At 42.4% G+C, this 20,644-nt stretch overlaps 1 protein-coding gene across 1 annotated transcript in view; it reads left to right on the forward strand.

Annotated features, from left to right (window-relative positions):
- The window catches only part of LOC136448665 (fibrocystin-L-like), a 78,665-nt gene extending 59,250 nt beyond the window's left edge, over nt 1-19,415 (forward strand). Inside the window, exons 65-85 of the mRNA XM_066448305.1 lie at nt 26-125; nt 602-798; nt 1,487-1,763; nt 2,250-2,409; nt 3,028-3,174; nt 3,950-4,044; nt 4,798-4,973; nt 5,683-6,352; nt 6,929-7,149; nt 7,503-7,666; nt 8,831-8,931; nt 9,708-9,817; nt 10,306-10,448; nt 10,565-10,821; nt 11,678-11,850; nt 13,640-13,748; nt 14,129-14,214; nt 15,105-15,324; nt 15,956-16,062; nt 17,088-17,253; nt 18,213-19,415. Coding sequence (XP_066304402.1) covers nt 26-125; nt 602-798; nt 1,487-1,763; nt 2,250-2,409; nt 3,028-3,174; nt 3,950-4,044; nt 4,798-4,973; nt 5,683-6,352; nt 6,929-7,149; nt 7,503-7,666; nt 8,831-8,931; nt 9,708-9,817; nt 10,306-10,448; nt 10,565-10,821; nt 11,678-11,850; nt 13,640-13,748; nt 14,129-14,214; nt 15,105-15,324; nt 15,956-16,062; nt 17,088-17,252 — 3,678 coding nt within the window. The 3' untranslated portion in view covers nt 17,253; nt 18,213-19,415. The remainder of the gene's footprint in view (nt 1-25; nt 126-601; nt 799-1,486; nt 1,764-2,249; nt 2,410-3,027; nt 3,175-3,949; nt 4,045-4,797; nt 4,974-5,682; nt 6,353-6,928; nt 7,150-7,502; nt 7,667-8,830; nt 8,932-9,707; nt 9,818-10,305; nt 10,449-10,564; nt 10,822-11,677; nt 11,851-13,639; nt 13,749-14,128; nt 14,215-15,104; nt 15,325-15,955; nt 16,063-17,087; nt 17,254-18,212) is intronic.
- Nucleotides 19,416-20,644: the final 1,229 nt, after the last annotated feature.

Raw genomic sequence — 20,644 nt, forward strand, 5'->3', positions numbered from 1 at the left:
GAACAATTGTTGATCGTGATTTTAGGGCAACCACATTGCTGGAGCAGAGCGCATCGGAATCCACATGGATGGGGAACCATGCACAGATGCCGACTGGGAATGGAGGGACAATGTGATCCACACAGGTTAGTTGATATAATAATAATAAACTGGTTAATTATCATACGTGATGATGATCCACTGTGTTCTGCGGCTCAGAGGTTGTGGAAACAGCCTCTGGCTGCATTCAGTCTTTCTTCTTTTCTTTCCACTGTGCCTTCTTTCCTTCGAGCTGCCGTAGCTCTCTGAGTTTCTTTGCTGTTCTTATTAGGTCTCCAATTCCTTTGTTCTTGAGGTCTGTTTTAGGACACTTAGTAGGTTTGTGCAATGTCTTCCTTTCCTGGCCTTGTACTAATTATCATACATACACAATAGAATACGCCCTTGTAGCCTTGTTGTAAAGGGAAGTAACTAAAAATGACCAATATCCAACTAGTATCCTTTGTTTCAAACGTGTCTGGGCACTTCAGCAATGGGGGTATACAGTGTATCTTTGCTCTGGAAATCCAACAGGACAAGGGTTATAACACGCATGTTTGCTGTGCCTTCTTAAAATTTGCAGCTCTACATGGCATCCATCTGTACGAGGACGGCCAGCCGGGTTGCTCCCTGATCCGTAACTTCGTCATCTCCAAGTGTTGGAGCTACGGCCTGTACTTCCAGTCTGAATCCAGTGCCGTTGTGGAGGGCATGACTTTTGTAGACAACCGCAATGGCTTCTTCTCGTCAATCATTAAGCCCCCATCTCTGTCCCACGTGGTTTGTTAAACTTTTTACTTTTGCATTTGATGACATTGTAGCCATGGCAAGATAAATATTAAGTACTGTGTCATTCGCTTGATATACACAATCTTGGCAATGGCAAACATGGCTGTGACCTCAAAAGTTCAAGGGATAACTTAGGTATCCCCTGTCAACACCCCAACCAACCAACCTCTTTGAAACTCAGATTCGAATGTCCATGACCCGACAAATCGCTTTCTAGGTTGCCTAAACGACTAAATGACTAAAGTCGCCAGTGAGATGTGGGAAGGTGTCAGACACCAATAAAACTATATAAGGCTGGATAATGTAAACTATAGGCTTCAGTGTGCTACTGGCAGTTGTGTAGTTTGCATCAGTGGAGGCCTGGCAGAGACAGCTTACCAACAACAGATATCAGAAATTAACGTATGGCTACACATCAAGAAGGACACTTAGCCCAGAAATAAAGTAATGACAACAATGGCTTGTGATTTATTTCCGAGACATTGCAAATTGTCATGTTATCATTTATTTAGATGATGTGTACCAATTCTCTCATGTAAACTAACATAAATCAATTTTGATTAGAACTTGTATACATTTATAAACTTTAAGTCTCTTGGAAGAAAGACAATCTATAATCACTTTAGTGGTGATAATGACCGTGCAGTAGAAAAGAACAGTAACCAGTGTCTCCTTTTAGATGGCGGATAAGTCTGTTACGGTCAGGGATTCCTTGTTCGTCGGACGAAGTGCGGAATTCGACTGTGACGCTGATGTTGTGGACGTACGGTCAGACGACAACCTGAAAATTGCCAGTGGCGTGGGAGGTTTGGGCTTTGGCAGCAGCAAGGGGAACTCTGGAGGTTTTGTCGGAATGTCTCTACCCGGCTTCAACTCTGGCAGTAGTGGCTCCCCGCTGCACACATGGGACACCCAAATGGCCTACACTTCCCTAGGAGGACGCACGTTGATAAGTGGTAGGGGTGCAATTGATCATTTTTTGGTGCTTTTTAGCTGATTTTGCATCATAATGGGTAACTTACAACATTTTAACCATGAAGACCAGAAGTTTCAAGATTTGCAGGTTATCATCACAAACTATGAATAAAACATCATGCAAATATACATTCTCATGTTAATCTACATGTATGATTCGGTATGTACACCTTCAACTTACTTATACATGTCACAAGTATGAAATTCCTACTTACCACTTAGATGTTTGCATAATTGCTATCTGCAAAATGGTCCACCTGACATGAATTATATATGTTACATGAATCAACTGAAAGCGATTATGGAAAACACTGGAATAATGGAATAATTGACTGGGGGGGGCAAAATCGACCTTGACCTTCGTCTTTCTAACATCTAGTACCCACTTACCAAATATCATTACTCTTGAACAAATTGCAATGGGCATTTTCGTCCAAAAATTTTCTAAATATCTTTGCCTCTGGCAGGTGTGAACTTTGCTAATTACAAGGAAGCGTGTGGCGGGAAAGAAGATGTTGCGCTGCATACCTGGCCAGGGAACGAGGATGGGACACACCCTTTTTCAACTGAGGATATTGCTACTGACAATGTGGACAACCCGGTATTCTATGACAGACCCAATGTTCGGTAGGTATTTCGTGTATTTTGGTTATTATACAAGTGAAAAATCCCTTTCTTTAAAATTTGAGGGAAAGTTTAACTAATGGGACCTAGACATAAAAGATAGAAAATACCAAACCCATGAACTTCAAGATGGAAAGTTGTACGTAGAAATTCTACTCCATAGAATCATAGTTTTCTTATTGTCATTTACCAGAAACCGGCTGGTTATATCTATGGTTTTCCGTATAATAAGTTGTATTTCATTATTATTATCATTAGTTAGTTCATAAGAGGAGGGCTTAGAAAAGCCTCACAGGTTTCCATCCACCTCCTGCACTATTGTTATATTTTGTATATTTATTTTCCTCTGTTCCTTATTTCATTTGTGCGAACCAATAAACAAAACAAACAAACAAACAAAACAGACAAACAATCCCTCGCTATGCAAACACAACAAGGTAAATACTTTTACCTGCTACTATGATATACTGATGATATACTGCTAGTTACTAGAAAAACACTATTTTTCTGATAGTTTCAAGAAGAATTTCTGCTACATGTCATGTATTTTGACACAAATGAAGAAAAACTCCCCAAGTTCAACTGAAATATGTTCTTCAATCCCTCGCTTTGCCAACACAGCAAAATCAATCCTTCTGATTGTGTGGACATGTCCTGTGACGGCAAGCTGCAAGTGCTCGGAAAGGACCTGGATGGGACGTTGCTCGGAGAAACTCGGCCGGGAGCTGTGATTGCACAGTCGGACTGGGAGTGGGACGGAGACGCAAGGTACGGGAGGGTGTGAGATAAGTGATACATTTGCCATCCCAGTTTGGCATCCCAGAATCAGTACAAAAGAGAGTCATGTTAAGTCATACTACATGTAGGTCAGAACTATGTATACTATGACTTAGCGTTGGACCAGCATTTTTTTCTGTCGGGAGGGTGTGACAAAAGTGATACATTTGCCCTGTTTGGCATCCCAGAATCAGTACAAAAGAGAGTCATGTCAAGTCATACTAGGTCAGAACTATGTAAACTATGACTTAGCGTTAGACCAGCATTTTTTTTTCCGTCCCACTCATTGTTCAGGAGCCAAGGTGTTTTCCTTGTTAAATTCGTCATTTTAAGCTTACGAAGATACATTTTCATCAATTGCATGTCATAAAGTTCAGATTTTGGGACGGACAAGGTAAAAAAATTTTCCATCCTGGCCCTGCGTTGGACTGTCTCTGATCACCTTATACCAAAGACACATTGAGCTCTGTAGAAAATTTGCGCTGTCTGTATCAGTCTCACCCACTTTGCTAGCTGGTTGCCCGCTATATATAGGCTCAGGATATACACGGTGGAGCACTGAGGTTTAGGAACACCACGATGCCGTTTGTTGTCCATTTACTGAATAACTGATCTCGTTTTGCTCTGTAGTCTGTACATAAGAAGTTTTGCACCTGTAAATCATGCCTTAATTCAGCGCTCTTGTAACTGCAATGGCTTGTTATTGATTGTGATTTTATTGTGATTTTATTACTGAAATAAACCAGACATTCATTCATTCATTCAGGTATGGTAGAGGAGACTACCGAATCCCCAAGACCATGCTGGCCGACCTGTCTGGAAACAAGATTGACCCCTCCGTCCTTGCACCAAACGGACCAGGTAGGAATTATTTTATTACTGTAATTCACTTTATCTTCACGGTAAAAAAATTTCACGGTGTAAGGAAAATGGACGTTTTCACCGTGGCGGCAAGTGATTTACAGAACAGAAATGTGAAGGAATCATATATAATCACAACAGCTTTTTCACAGTGATGAAAAGTTCACAGTACAGAGGTGACCATGAAAACAGTGAACATAACGTTACAGTGAAAGAAACAAGAATTACAGCATGATGATTTTTCTTCAATTCACTTTAATTTACAAAATATCGGGTCATAACAAAAACTTTACAAATGAGACATACTGCTTCTCAGCACTTACAAAAATGACCTGTACTTCTTGCACAAGTGTGTGGCCCAAGGGCTATAGAAACAGAAGGGCCATGAGCTCCCATGAGATAGTCACGCCTAGATGATGACTATTTGACCAAGGTAGCATGTGTAGTCCGGTGGTTAGCGATCTTGCCTCTGGAAGTAAAAGCCGCGAGTTCGATCCCAGCCTTGTCGCTCACCCGACATGCACGCTACCGGAAAGGGTGGCAGTCCTAAGGACAGGATGTTAAGCCGTGGTCCAATGTTCATTGTGCTTGTCAAAAAGAGCTAGGGGTATTTCCCCGTACAATGAACCTGTAAATACTATACAAAACGTCTGTCTTCTCTCTCACAACCAGTGGAAGATTTAAGGTCTTCAGTGAGCTAAACTGGATCGAGATCACTTTCCTATCCTTTATTTCTTTGATGTGCACCCTCAGGTATTGTCCGTAATGACGAGTGTGAGAAGAGTGATGACATGCAGACGTACAAGTGCTGGGACATCGACTACGGCATGCTGGTGATGGAGAGTATGGATGCCGACACTGAGACCCGACGTCTCTCCCCTGTCGCTATGCTCTCCAATGGCTATATTGATCTGATCAATGGACCCCAGGTTAGCATTCCATATATAGAAGTTTATTGCAAGTTCTTGCCAGTAGGCTACTTGCAAGTACGTGAAACATGAAAAGGATGGACAGACAATGAGGAACAGTATAGCGTGTGACTACTCTAGTCTAACTACTGACACTAAATTCTACTTATTGGGTTCAATCGGCTTCTTTTTCAAAAACAGTGGAAGATGAATGATCCCATTTCTTCTGTAATGTGTGGGTTTTGTGATGTTAAGAGGAGAGTATGTTTTTTGTGTCTGTGAAATTGGGGAAATTAAGATGGAATTTAGTGGCCTCGTGAAACAGCTCCTTTCTTTCATGATTGTAAAAGGGACAGTTTGAAATAAAATGTGTTTCGTCTTCCACCGTGTTTGACATGCAGTATTTAAGTTCTTTCGCACACAGGTAAGTTCTTAGATACAAATTGTGTAACCTTTGTTAACATTAATCTGCCGGGTTACATGTATCCGCCACTTTGAAAAACAGTGGGTTTGAGAGTATGTTTGGGTATGTATAATATATATGAATGTTAACTTTTAACTGTACTGTTTGTGTGTTTAACGTAATGACTATGTGTTTTTTTTCCTTGGGTTTGCCCTTAGAAATAGCCTCAGGCTAGTTGGGCAACCCTGGCATATACATTGTAATAACATGCTGAACCAAGAAATACATAAATAAGTAAATAAATAATACTTGTTTTCCACCTTCCAGGACCATGGCTGGTGTGCAGGCTACACCTGCTCCAAGCGCATCTCCACCTTCATGGGGGTGGTCGCGCTGGGCCAGGACTATCTGATACACTTCAGCGGCGTCTCCCCCCGGGAATCCCGCTATTTCATGCTGAATGCAGATGATGACGACACCCTGGTGGTTGGCATCTATTTCTCCAACCCCGAGAGGCTTGACGTCTACGCCGACGACGTCTATGTGCTGCCGAAGAACGACGCAGGTGACGGAAAAGGTACCGTGCTGGCTGGTGATCATTACCCAACGCACCAGGATGCTGCTGGGGCCAACTTCATGAACATCGAAGAGCAGACGCTGTATTTCACCATCAAGGGTTCAACGATCATCGACATCAAGACCTCCGACGTCATCACTATTGCCTTCGGCCTCCCGCCAATCACCGTGGACGATTTCTTCGGGGACAACCTAGCGGAGAACCTCTGCCTGTTCTTGAACATCCCGCGCGACAAAATTCGGCGAATGAATGTCGTGAGCGAGGGCGGGAAGCGTCGCCGTCGTGCGGCCGGAGGGGTCACCGTGCAGCTGCAGATTGGAGACTCGCCAGGCCAGAACGTCAACAGCACTGCCCAGAACAGTTTGACATACGACCAGCTGAAAGAACTGGAGGCTTCACTTGTCGATGCCCTTCAAACAGGCAAGTATCTTCCTCTGCACTTAACTTTAGTCCTGCTGAGCTCGACAATTGTCGGTTTGCACATGCTTGACATGGCTGTGGAGTTCATCACTAAATTGATGAATTCCACGGCGAATCGCCGCTATCAGCGTCGCCATTGCCGTTGAGTTCATCACTAAATCGTCTTGGCATGGCCATTGAGTTCATCACCATATTGATGAATTCCATTGCGAATCACCGCTATTAGTGTCAGCATTGCCGTTGAGTTCATCGCTATATTGATGAATTCCGTGGCGAATCACCAGTACTAGTATCAACATTGCCGTTGTGTTCATCACCATATTGATGAATTCCATTGCGAATCGCCGGTACTAGTGTCAACATTGCCGTTGACTTCATCGCTATATCGATGAATTCCTTGGCCATGGAGTTCATCACTATATTGATGAAGTGCACGGCCGTGGAGTTCATCAATCCATGGTCTTCGGATATACCTGTCAACTTAACTGTGGGAGGAACTGAACTGAACTGATGACAGTACAATACAGTATAACACTAATAGATGTAATTGACTTGTCTCACATTTTTCATGACCAGGAGCTCTGTCGAGCGTCTTGGGAGTCAACGTGACAAGTGCATCCATCAACGGGCCCGTTGCGCCGGTAGGGAGCGAGGAGTGGTCACAGCTGACTGTGGATCCCGCCGTGTCGGTGACGTACGCCACTCCGTCGTCGCTCCGTGTGGTTGTTGAGCCTGAGCCGCTTCACGAGGGAGCGAGCTTCTCCGTTCAGCCAAAGATCCAGGCACTGGACGCCGAGGTATGCATGACATGACTTGATTGACGTATGTCGAGTGTCAGACATCTCCTCCGCCACTCAAACCACTTTGTCAGCCCAGATTCAACTGTCATAGAGACCCGTTAAAAACAAAAAAAATTCTTTAAAAGATACTGTACTTCTTGAAAAGAGAAAGGGTAACACTTTGTTCTGGCCAAGTCTTTTTACTTTCCAATGCCACTAGTAGGTAATACATTGTACAAACTTGCAGGAAGTTTATGTCTTAAGAGATTTTAGTAACTTGATAATCATAATACGCAGTACCACAACCAAGAAAGTCCACTACATTTTGAAACACTTTGAATACTGTTAAATCATTGTGTTGCCATTTTTAGGGTAACGTCATCATCCATCTTGGTTACACTAACTCCCCCTGGGAGATCACGGCAACATTGCAGCTTGGGGAGGGGTCTGACGCGCGCGCTCTGCTGAAAGGCAGCACCAGCGTCCCGTACGTCAACGGGTGGGCCAACTTCACCGACCTGCAGATCACTCACAGGTAGGGATGCACACCTAAACGCTGTACCAAATCCGGACTCTCAAAAACGTTTAGGTTCAGGTCCAAAAAAACTAAACTCAGTGATTCAATCCTGACCTGAACCTGAATGTGAGTATAAGTACACATCCCTAAACTGCACAAAAAGTCAAGTGAATCGGTGTAAAGACTACACTACCTTACAATCACTTACAGGGATCACTTGCACTGTTGTGTCAGAACTTACCAGTGAATAAACCAGACAAGTTTGAGTTTATTTCAATCTGCAGTTATGCCATGTCTTTGATAGTAGTCTTTATTAAAGAGTCTTCAACTTAATTCAGCCAAGTTGCTCGTGTTATATATGCAGTTATAACATTGTTCAAATATGCCATGGGTTCAGGTTCCGACTTATTAGGTCCGGACCTGAACCTAAACCTCTGGATCCGAACCTGAACCTGAACGTAGGTTTAGGTTCGCATCCCTACTCACAGGTATGGTCGCACAGCTTTGAACTTCTCCCTGCTGCCTAACTATGAAACCAATAGGGAATGAACTGGGTGCCGAACGGCTACTTCAGTGTGCTAAACGTTAACCATCCAAGTGTCACGGTATCATGCTGAAATTAGTGGGCAAATTGGCATGTGCTTGAAGGGCTGGAGTTAGAATTAGATCAGTCTATTGACACTTAAATAGTTTCATTGAAATACACGTCAGGCAGCATCGTAACTTTGTCAGAAGACTTAAGAAGCGTGCCACAACTGGTGTCTTTAAAAGTTAAAGACATTGTAATCATCGACCATTTTTGCTGAGAATGAAATATAGAATATTTTAACTTTTAAATCTCAATTTTTGGTTACTTTGATTTTCATTTTGTTTTATTTCAGAATCTTGACATATTGTTATTGATTTATTGTATACTTATTGATGTATTTATGTATTATGTTCCATTATTTTCTTCTATTGAAGCGTATTAGAAATTGGTTTTATCTGTAGTTTTCTTAATTATTGTATCTCATTATCATTATTATATTTAGTTAGTTCATAGGAGGAGGGCTTAGAAAAGCCTCCCGGGTTTCCCCCTCCTCCTGCACTATTGTTATATTTTGTATATTTATTTGCCTCTGTTTCTTATTTCATTTGTGCGAACCAATAAACAAACAAATATTTTTGTGTTTCTCTCCATAGTGGCGAGGGCTACACCATCCACTTCACAGTGAGTCAGGCCACCCAGACACCTCTGCTGGTGTTCTCACAGTCTCTGACTGTGGCTACCATGCCTGTGACAGGTACGTGTCTGAAAAGGAAACCCAAGCAATATTAGGGCCCGAAAATTTGATTTTGAAAGTCAATTTACTTAGTCATTTCTGTACGTGATTAGTTCAAACAACACTATCACAATGTATAGCGACATCCATGATGCAAAAAATATGACTTCGTTGTATTGTGAGAACTCACTGAAAATCGTTGCAGGGTTTTTGTTGGCTCGCGAAACTAAGGGAATCATTGTACGGCTTGTTTTTGCGCGGATTTGAAATGCTCAAAGTGTGAAGTTATCATGCAAATGTACTAAACAGTGTTAGTAAATGTCACATGCCAATTATCACAGTAAAAACAATGATGATATTGACTTAATTGTTCTCTAACTTATGTGTTGTCTACAAAATGTATTCTTTATGATTTCCTCCACCCATATATTGATAGAAAAGGTTACTAACATATCAATTTGTCAACTTAAGTTCTGTTTAATTTCAATATCTAGCTATCTTTAGTTGATACTGATTTTGTTACATTTATTTGCCAATGAGGCTGTTATTACTATCATTTTGGATATTACTTATATTTACAAGTAGTCCATTTCTGTTTCCACTTTAGTGTACTTATTGTTTTGGATCCATGGCTTATGTTCATTTTCCTGTTCTTTGATTTTCTCTTGTTTGTATTATTGTTCTTCTTGTAAAACGCAATTAAGAAAATTAAAAAAAATTTAAAAAAAGAAAAGGTTACTAATATAATATAAGCTATTTGCACAGCCTGGTAATTAAATATCTTAATCTCATTCCAGTGGGTATGCTGAGCCAACCAGAGACAGTGCCGGTTAACCAACCCTTCAGCCTCCAGATGGAACTAAGGGACGCTGTGACTGGACAGGCACTGCCTGACATCGCATGGAAGGTACATAAGATTACTGTAATTTACCTTATCTTCATGGTGTAAGGAAAATGGACTTTTTCACTGAACTTTAACTTCACGGTGGCGGCAAATGCACACACAAGTTGGTGATGTTCTGGGGAAGGATGAGGAGTAGTAGGTATCGTATTATACTAAATGTTGTGGAGAGATGGGGATGGAGGGAAGGCAAATATTTTTTTCATATAAAGTTACCGTGAAAGAAACAAGAATTGCAGTTACATAATGCATCCTTCCATGTCTTTGGCCTTTTTGACTAATTTCAGGCAAAACCAAGTACATGTATGTGTAGCTATCAAAAGAACAATATTAAATTAAATTATTATGAAATGTTTATTTGAAACTGTTTAACATTGCACACCATAAGGATTTCAAAAGGGATTTTTAGCACACACACACACACACACACACACACACACACACACACACAAAGAGTTAAACCCATATTTATAATTATCGTTTCACCCATTCAGGGGATGACCTGGGCCGTCACAGTCTCTCTGGTGGAACCGTTCCCTGGAATGTACAACGGAAGCCTTTCTGGGGAAACCGCCGCGACCTTCAACCCCCTCACTGGTTACGCAACCTTCGTCAACCTTCAGCTGTCTGACGTCAGGTGAGCCACTGTAATTCTTGATTTGTTAACGGTAACTTACTCTTAGTCACTAGTAAATTATGTTGTATTATGTAATAACGTGTCTTATATATTTGTTTTACATGTACTTTAAACAGCCGTTACCAGCTGGAATTCCTCGTCACCAACGACCAGAATATGGCAGAGTACGACTTCACCTACTCCCCAGAGCCCATCGATGTCTTCCCTGTGGGCTTCGAGCTCCCCGGCGGGGTGGAGAAACGTGCGCAGATCACCTTCGACGCAGACTTCTCCACTGTTCAAGAGCACGAGACGCACTTTGAGATCTTCATGATGAACGAACTGAATGCCAAGTACAGCGATGTCTACATCTCCGCTGTGGATGCTTCTGCAGGTATGTTTGGTTGGTTGTTTGTTTGTTTGTTTGTTTGTTGTTGTTTTTTTTGTACAACGTCGATAGCATGTCAGTGGATTTGAACCCAGAAACTCTTGATTCCATCTAATGAGGATGCTTGCATCCACAGTACTTGGTGGCAACGAGTCCATTTAAAAAGCTTTCTTTCGAAAGTAGATTCAGACCTTTGACTTTGGAAAAGTATATGTACATATAATGTTTTTATTGGTCAGAAATTACCCGTGGCAATGGCAGCCTTTCTAGTGCTGAATTGGTGCAGGGTTTACAGTCACATAATACGCATGTACATGGGCAACAGATATATATTTGGTCCACACTTGCACTTTGTGGAACTGTCGCAAGGGTCTGGACGGCTGCGATTTGCCACCAGGTGACCTCAATACAACCTTCCCCAACCAAAGTCAGGTACCCATTCACACCTGGGTGGAATGAGGAAAGTCGTGTTAAGTGCCGTTCCCAAGGGCACAACATCAGGGCTTATCAGTGGTTTCGAACCCGGGACCTCTCGGTTCTGGGCAAAACACCAATTGCGTCACACGATGCCGCCTGCTATGAATGCTATGCTATGACTTAGTGTTTACTCTTCAACTTCAACTTCGATTACCCCCAAATAACCCCGCGAGGGGCAAAGTAGGGGAGGGAGGAGGTGCCAGGCTAAGGCGGGCAGGCCTCCAGCCTGGGGCGGAATAACTCAACGGTGGGAGCCATAACAACCGCGCCAGGCAGGGCGTTCCACTGGGGGATGGTGCGGGGGAAGAATGAATGTTTGTAAGCGTCTGTCCGGGCGTTAAGTGGTTGAAATTTGAGCGTGTGTCTCTTCCTTCCACCACACCAGGAAGCATCATTGTTGACTTCACCGTGACTGGTCCAGAGGATGAGGTGGATGCCGTCCTCGTCCGCCTGTGGGAGGCGGTGAACCAGCCGATGACCGTGACGTTTGCCGGGAACACCATGGAGACCGTCCCCATCATGTTCGTGAACCGTGAGCGTTACTACGGCACAGGCGTGGTGAGTTAAAGTTAAAGTCCTCCCGCGCAACTTAGTGGAACACATGGCGGCGCCCATCTCCGATTCTCAGCCCTTGGGCCACACAACTTTGTGCAAGTCTCTACGGCAGGGGGCTAGTCCGCTGGTAGTGATGTCTGTTTAACTTCCATACTCTTTCCCAAATGCTGAGTGCTAATCATAGAAAGCAGTATGTACCATTTTTAAAGTCTTTGGTATGACCCGGCCGGCAATCGAACTCACGACCTACCTTGTGCAAGGCGAACACTCTACCCACTCGGCCATTGCACCGTGGTGAGTGGCCAGCCAATGATGTAACAATCTTTATTGACAAAACAAAAGTTCAGCGACTTTCGTAAGGTCTACTACATCTATACATACATACATCTATACGTGATGATGATGATGTTCGTCCATCGTAGTCGATGAGGACCTCAACTTCAGTTGTCCTTGTGGGTGCGGCCGTGGCTGATCAGTCCAATCCTTGCAGGGAAACACCAGCCGCAGCTGCTGTACTGTAGGCTGGGTTGTGGCTGTGCAGGGTTCTCTTCCCTCGCCTTCCGCGCCTATACATACATACATGTACATACATACATACATACATACATACATACATACATACATACATACAAACAAATAGGTGCATACAACTGAGTTTGATTACACACAATCATATGGGATAGAGCAACATATCGAAATTTAACGCGTCGTAGACTTATACATTGCTTGTTCTAATGTCCAAACATCTTTTTATGTATATGTACCTATCTGTACACAGTAAGGATTATCACCTCATAGTATGTAATTGAATCCATCAACAGAACGGAGCGCATTGAATTCATTATAGCATGCTTTTGGCGTTCTCTTTCGGAAAAGTACTCAAATATACTTTTCCCTTCTCAGGCCAATCTTGTGTTGTTTTGGTTCTTGAATATCGATAATTTGGGAAATTTTTCTGTAATTAGCTACATTGAAAGAATTGCTTTGGCCCTCGGTTACCACGTGATCTCCATCCCGTGACCTTTGCACATGGCACGTTCATTTCAGTGTTTCTCAGTTTGACAAGAGTAGTCCTTTTCTCCTTCCTGACGTAAAAAATTATAGTTTGTAGTAGTAAGTTTGTTTATACCTTGGCTCAGAGAATGTTAGAGTTCTCTTTTAGAAAAGTGCTCAAATAAACTTGTCCCTTTTCAGGCCAATCTTGTGTTGTTTCGGTTCTTTAATATTGATAATTCTCGTGAACTGCGACCGTTACTATGGCACAGGCGTGGTGAGTGGCCAGCCAATAATCATAGTATGCTAGTTAGTACCAGAGTGTAGCAGGCCAGAAGATACCCCAGGTCAGAACTAACCCAGGGGCATTCTGGCCTGGGGTATATTCTCGTCCTGACCTGTAAGTTTTGTCGGAGAAGCAATCAAGATGTTGGTCAGACAGAATCTTTGCGCCAGAAATGAAGTTCAGGTTGTGCAGTAGTAGCGTATGTAGTCCAGTGGTTAGCGATCTTGCCTCGAGAACTAGAAGCCGTGAGTTTGATACCGGCTTTGTTGCTCACTCGACAAGCACGCTATCGTAAAGGGGTGCAGTCCTTAGGACCAGACGTTAAGCCGTGGTCCATTGTTCATCGTGCTTGTCGAAAAGAGCTAGGGGAATTTCCCCGTACAATGAACCTGTAAATACTGTACATAGCGTCTGTCTTCTCTGTCACGACCAGTGAAAGATTAGGTCTTCAGTGAGATGAACTGGATCGAGATCACTTTCCTTTGCTGTAACGTTGTTCATTGTTTTATTCAGGCGAGTGGAGAAGATGTCATCCTGATCGCTTGCATCGCCACCGTGTCAGCCCTTGCCGTCACTTTCATGGCGGTGATCCTGATCTGGAAATGCAAGAAATCGTCAGAAGGTGAGTAGGAACTTTTGTCATGTTCATATGTTACGGTAAAACGATTTGAACAGATGAAAATATTAGGAATGATGTGTTTTGTGTAAATTGAACCATAAACTACATGAACATGTAGCTACAGCACCATAAACAATTTTGTGGGGGGGCAATTTCAAGCAACACATACATATATGGGAGCAGAAAAATGTATTGATTTTGATTTAAAGATTTGTTGCATGAACGTACACGACATTTGGTCAGAATTGTTTTGAAGGGAAAGCTACTACATTTACAGTTTGAAAATAAATCTTTAAAAAGTGCCAAATAGTAAATTTACAGTATCATTGTAGGGCACCTCTTCTCCATTTTGAGTCTCACTTCTTTTCATTCATTTTTGGTAGGAGGAAAAAAGATGGGAACAGGGTGGAGCGATTTCCGTCCGACATCCGCCATCTTCCGCCCAAGCTCTGCCGCCAGTCTCATCAAGGCAAGAATGTTCAATATTCTAAATGAAAGCGGTAGCAAAATTCACGGTGTAAGGAAAATGGACATTTTCAATAAACTTTAACTTCACGGTGGCGACAAGTGATTTGCAGAATGGATGTGTGAAGGAATCATAGATAATTCCACAGTGATGATGAGTTCACGGTACAAACTGAGATGACTGTGAAAACAGTGGACATAAAGTTGCAGTGAACGCAACAAGAATTACAGTATACATACTGACCCTGACCTCTTGATGTAGATGCCATTATAGAGTGTTTGTTAATCATCTATATAAGATAGTTTTTAATATGTACATGTATTAGAATATTGTCCTAGCTCGTTATGCTGTCCATGTCAAAAATTCCATTGAATGTCTTGTCTTTGTCAGCAGGGCTGTAATAACCATAGGCTAGTTGGGCAGCCCTGGCTTTGTGTCCTGAACAGCCAAACCAATAAATAAATAAATTAATAGATAATTTATCTCATCAGGTGAAGGAAGCTCACTTGCTTCAACCAGCCCCCGATGGTCCTGCAGTCCTTCTACAGCCCTTGGGCCCCTACAGCACACTATTGTATTAGGTAGACTAGCCTTATGGAACTCTAGTTATGGAACTCTAGTTATGGAACTCTAGTTATGGACCAATTGCTTTGCACCTTGTACAATTGTTGTGCACTAAGATTGTCTTTTATCTGGTCAGGTGAAGGAAGCTCACTTGCTTCAACCAGCCCCCGATGGTCCTGCAGTCCTTCTACAGCCCTTGGGCCCCTACAACACACTATTGTATTAGGTAAACTAGCCTTATGGAACTCTAGTTATGGAACTCTAGTTATGGACCATGCTTTGCACCTTGTACAATTGTTGTGCAATAAAATTATGTTTTATCCGGTCAGGTGAAGCAAGCTCACTTCAACCAGCCCCCGGTGGTCTTGTCGTCCTTCAACCCGCTGAAGTCCGTCGAGGAGAACATGACCAGGAAGAACTTCGGCTTCTCCATGGAGGAAGAGACTCGTCTGGGCAAGGACATCGAGTCCCGCCCCGTCTCCTGGGCAACCGCCTCCCCCGCCCCTCGACCAACCTCTCCTCCAGGATACGTGGAGGATGAGGATGATGGTGAGTGTGACGCAAACGGCAGGGATGCGTACCTAAATAATAATGGTTTTATTGGTCAGAAATTACCCGCAATGACAGCCTTACTAGCGCTGAATTGATGCAGGGTATTACAGGTTTCACACAATACACAACATATATGATATCTTATCCACACTTTGTGGAACTGTCGCAAGGGTCTGGGCGGCTGCCATTCGGCGCCACAAGTTGACCTCAATACGACTTTCCCCAACCGAAGTCAGGTACCCATTTACACCTGGGTGGAGTGAGGAAAGTCGTGTAAAGTGCCTTTCCCAAGGGCACAAGATCGGTGACATGACAGGATTCGAACTCGGGACCTCTTGGTTCTGAGTCGAACGCTCTGCCGTTGCGCCACACGACTCCACAAAAACTAAATGCTGAACACTCATTTCCAGATTGACTCCAATACTTGTCTCTCATTTGTAGTTGACTTTTTCAAAACTGCTTCTCTCTAGTTAGAGAAGGGACAGAGAAAGTGTAGAAAGGGGCTGTTATTGCCCCAAACATCGAGGGGTTGTTTCGCACAGACGAAGACTTAAGAGAGGCGTTGTCATACAAATAAGCATGTGTACCAGTACACTGATAAAGACGAGTGTCTTGTTCCGCCCCTCAGACACCATCCCCATGCCAAGGAACATGAAGGTGAAGCTGCTGGACAAGACGTACCGCCGCGTCAAGTTGGGCCGCACCTGGATCGACATGAAGAAGACCCTGGACCAGGTAGGGTCTTTATTCGTTCTTCTTCTCTCGTACTGCCAAGCTACGGGGACATCAGTAATAATATCCATACTACAGTACATGTATGTACAGCGTACCACAGGTTCTCCTCTGACTCACACCACTTTACTGTACAACTACAAGCCTCAAAGTCATTCTACAGTAACAGCAAAACTATGGAACTCCCTCCCAGCTCACTACTTTCCCCCAGGTTATAACCTACAAACCTTCAAAACAAACTTACCCCGCTATTTCTCACCTTAGGAACATTCAGTTTAAACCAATCACGTCAATTCATTCAATTTTTAGAAGTGGCCCTCGACGGCCTTGCATTGAGCGAAATGTCTCTGAAAAAAATGTTGTCTAGGCTCGTCAGGAGCTAGGGACCACCTTCTCAGCTCAGCAAATTTAAAACCACCGCAAACATTTTTGTCCAATACTGTAGCAGTATGTGACTATAGCACTGCCGCAAACTTAAAACTCCGTTTACCCCCTAGTGCGAAATTAAAAACACGCGAACTTAAATGCATTTACAGAACACACTCAAACAAACAAATAATAGCTACATTTTTCGGCCTGGAACACATTACAATAGCCTCATTACTCAAATGTGTAGCTACTGGCTTTAAAGGCACCCAGATCATTTTATAAGACTTAAAAATTGGAAATATTCTAGTTGCTGTAATCTTTATGAAATTGACAATTAATGCCACTGTATACCACATTTGCGTTCGGATTTCTTTTCAAATGTGCGCAAAAACGGCACAAAAATAATCTACATGGTAATCTTTTACGGGCATGCAGTCACTCTCTCATTGGTCGAACCGCTAACTGTGATAGACAGTCAGGATCAGCCTATTAAGGCTTGGATTTTCTATCAGTTCTCATCACACAACGACACCGTATCTTTGCTCCGTTAATGTCAAGTTTTTTTTAATTCAAGTTTCAAGCCTCATAAAATGCTCTGGATGCCTTTAATAATACAACAGGGTGAATACTACATAACATTGTACGTCTCTGTTCTCCAGGCTCGCCAGGAGCTGGTGACGGCCTTCCCCGCTCAGCTCGGGGGGAAGGACTTCAGGTTCATGACGGCCAACCTGACTCACGTCGTGCAGGAAGTGGAGGGCGAGTTCAGCCTGAAGGACATCATCGCGAGGGACTGTGACGTCATCGCGCTCCACGAGGTGTAAGGTCAGTGTCTGTTTTTGTTTTAATTTTAATTTTTTTTATTCAAATTGAACATGAAAATGCAAATAAATGGACGAAGACAAAGTGACGGGGACTCAAGTTGTGCCCAACTTATATTTTTGCTGCCACTTGTACATTATGGAAAATAAAATATTTGACAAGACGCACAGATGATAGCTGTATATTTGCATATTCTGTTATATGATAATGCAATCGTAGAGATATTAGACGTTGAAGATTTGTTGGAGATTCCAAATCCCCTGGTGTACTGCAAAGTTTGAAGCAACCAGTTTTGATCGTTCTTCATCATGAAAGTATGATAAGTTCTATACATTTATCAAGAAATTTACAATATGTTTTTATTAGTTAGGCTGCACCAAGTAATTTTTATGGATGACGTCCGCGCGCGCATTGATTTTGGTCTGTACCCAGAAAAAAAACAAGAAATTCCGCTTCCTGTAACTATGACCAAAGAGTTACGACAGTGCCGCAAATCGTAAGATTAATGTAAAACTGGTCACACAAAATGCATATAACTCCTCACGCAAAATGCATAAATAAGGATGTGGCTACTTACTGACAGGATGATCCTGTCATCAGTAGAAAAAATTGGATCATCCTGTCAGCAGTGCATTTTTTCTACTGCTGACAGGATCGTCCTCTCAGTAGTGCAATTTTTCTACTGATCATCCTGTCAGCAGTGCAGATTTTACCTGCTGACAAGATTTTTCAAATCTAGGCATCTTGTTTTTTTCGGCCCTTCTTGTTTTTTTTCCGCGCTCTCGCATTAGATTTAGGGTTTCCAAAGGACGTCATCCATAAAAATTACTTGGTGCAGCCTTATGTTGAATTTCTCTATAGTACTGTACTAGGAAAGTGGCACAGCTAATGTTTGGTAGACATGTATCTAAATATTAGTCAGACATAACTAATATGTGTTGTTTCGATCGTTTTCCTTGCAGATCTGACGCCACATGGACCAATCAAGATGTGATTGATTGATTGATTTTTGATTGATTGATTGATTGATTGACAAGCTGCATTCCTATGTTTGTTGTGTGTTTGCTGTGTTTTACATCATTGTGGAATGATTTTTAATTTTGTATTGTTACTGGACAATCCTTACTGTCATTTCACTGGGAACAGAAACATGGTAGACTTGGAATCACCTGATATCATATCAAGCTTTTCATGCAAAACATCGAAATTAGTGATATGTGGCCTTTTTTTCTAACTTCTGTACTGTAAATACAAAGAGTTTGTCTTGCTTCAGACCTTATAGGAAATGCCACTACTTGCTTTTTAATTAATGGCAGTTCCTTCAATGGTACAGAACATCAGGATGGAAAATGTATTTTGTCAAAATCTCTCAAAACGTCTGTTGAACCAATGAGCTGCCCTTATTTTTACGGTGAACATTTTAATTTGTCAACTTACAAATTGAGCCAATGAAAGTGCCTTATTCTCTACATGAACATTCTAATTGGAATGCTGATGTTCTATAGTTAAGAAGAATTTCTAACTTCTTCAAACCATCCGTTTGAGTTTGGAGATTTTTGTGTGCTTCAAACAAAAAAATGTATTAGAGCAGTGACTTCTCAACATTTAATCGTTTATATTGTCCAAATTCCATCCCCGTTTACGATTGCGGTGGCAAGAAAACTCGAAAATTTGATTATCACTTCTATTTTGAACGATTTTTTTCACCCTTCAGTAAATCTTCAATGCTGGCAACATAACACTGTGGCAACAGTTACAGCTTTATGATTTTTTTATTCTAATTTCGTACCATTAGGAATTTATTTTTTAACATATGAAATAGTACATGGTGAGGAAGCACTTTAGTAAATGTTGTGACCTATGAAGTTTACTTAAGTTTAAGATTTTACATTATTGACAAATGCCAAACCAGTGGCATGCATCAATGAATAAGCAAGCACAGTAGACCTGCTTGGCAGCTTGCATCCTGAGGTGTGCTTAATATGTGGATATTGCTGTTATCAAAGTGGCAAGTACACCTTGTAGCAGAATGACAATGTTGTGACACAATTCACCCAACATTACGGAAAAGTGAGAACACACTGTATGTCCATCTAAAGAACAATGGATGCATGTTTGTTCTGTGTGTGTGTTGTGTGAATAAAATTAAAGAAAAAATCCAAAAAGCTGTGTCTTTTCCTTTTGATATTAGTGCATTTGTGACTAAAGGCTGCAGATTCTATAGACACATTGTCAGTAGATGTCGTTAGATTGCACTATTTTTCTTAAAACATAAGATATATACATGCGGAAAAACAGCCTGTATTTAACGCCTTCCATATTCAAGTGAACAGACAGTCCCAAGTGCTGAATGCCTTTAAGGGATCGGGCAAACATATCCATATCTAAACTGTCCTTGGTGCTGAATGCCATCCATAGACAGGTAACCATCCAGTTTCAAGTGCTGAACACATGTAAAGGAATGGGCGAACATATCCATAAACTGCCCTTGGTGCTGAATGCCATCCATGTACAAGCCAACAGACAGTCCGAAGTGCCGAACGCCTATAAAGGAATGGGCGAACATATCCGTGCTTAACCGCCCTTGGTGCTGAAATAAAGTGAAAGGAAAGTGATCTCGAACCAGTTTAGGTCAAATGAACTCAATGAACAGATGTGCTAATCTTCCACTGGTTATGACAGAGAAGACAGACGCTATGTTAGCCTCCGTTGCAGACTCTGAAGCGGCTTTTTGGGGGGCTAAATAATACACTTTTTGCAGCCACCCCGTAACTATCAGCCATCCTGTAACCATCAGCCGCGGCTGATGGTTACAGGATGGCTGATAGTTACGGGGTGGCTGCAAAAAGTGTATTATTTAGCCCCCCAAAAAGCCGCTTCAGAGTCTGCAACGGAGGCTACGCTATGTACAGTATTTACAGGTTCATTGTACCGGGGAAATTCCCCTAGCTCTTTTTGACAAGCACAATGAACAGAGGACCACGGCTTAACGTCCCGTCCTAAGGACTGCGGCCTTTTCCTGTAGCGTGCATGTCGGGTGAGCGACACAGCCGGGATCGAACCCGGGGCTTCTAGTTCCAGAGGCAAGATCGCTAACTGCTGGACTACGCACTTTTGAAGCAGGCCTGGGAGTCGATGTTTCGTGAATTCACACCTGAGGCTGCATGGCGACAGTTTGTATCTGAACATCAGCTTTCAAAACTGTTCGCCATGGAAACTGGTACAAGAGATAGACAGGTTGCCATGGCGACCGAGTCACGTTGGATAAGTCTTAGCGTGGCAGGGTAACGGTACAATGCTGTATAATCCGGTGAAGAGCTTAACTGGAAATGAAGAGAAACCTATTTACTATTTAACGTTACAAATGAATCCAAATACTGGTCAGTACACAACG

Source organism: Branchiostoma lanceolatum, chromosome 14 (genome assembly GCF_035083965.1).
Source record: "Branchiostoma lanceolatum isolate klBraLanc5 chromosome 14, klBraLanc5.hap2, whole genome shotgun sequence".
Lineage (NCBI taxonomy): Eukaryota > Metazoa > Chordata > Leptocardii > Amphioxiformes > Branchiostomatidae > Branchiostoma > Branchiostoma lanceolatum.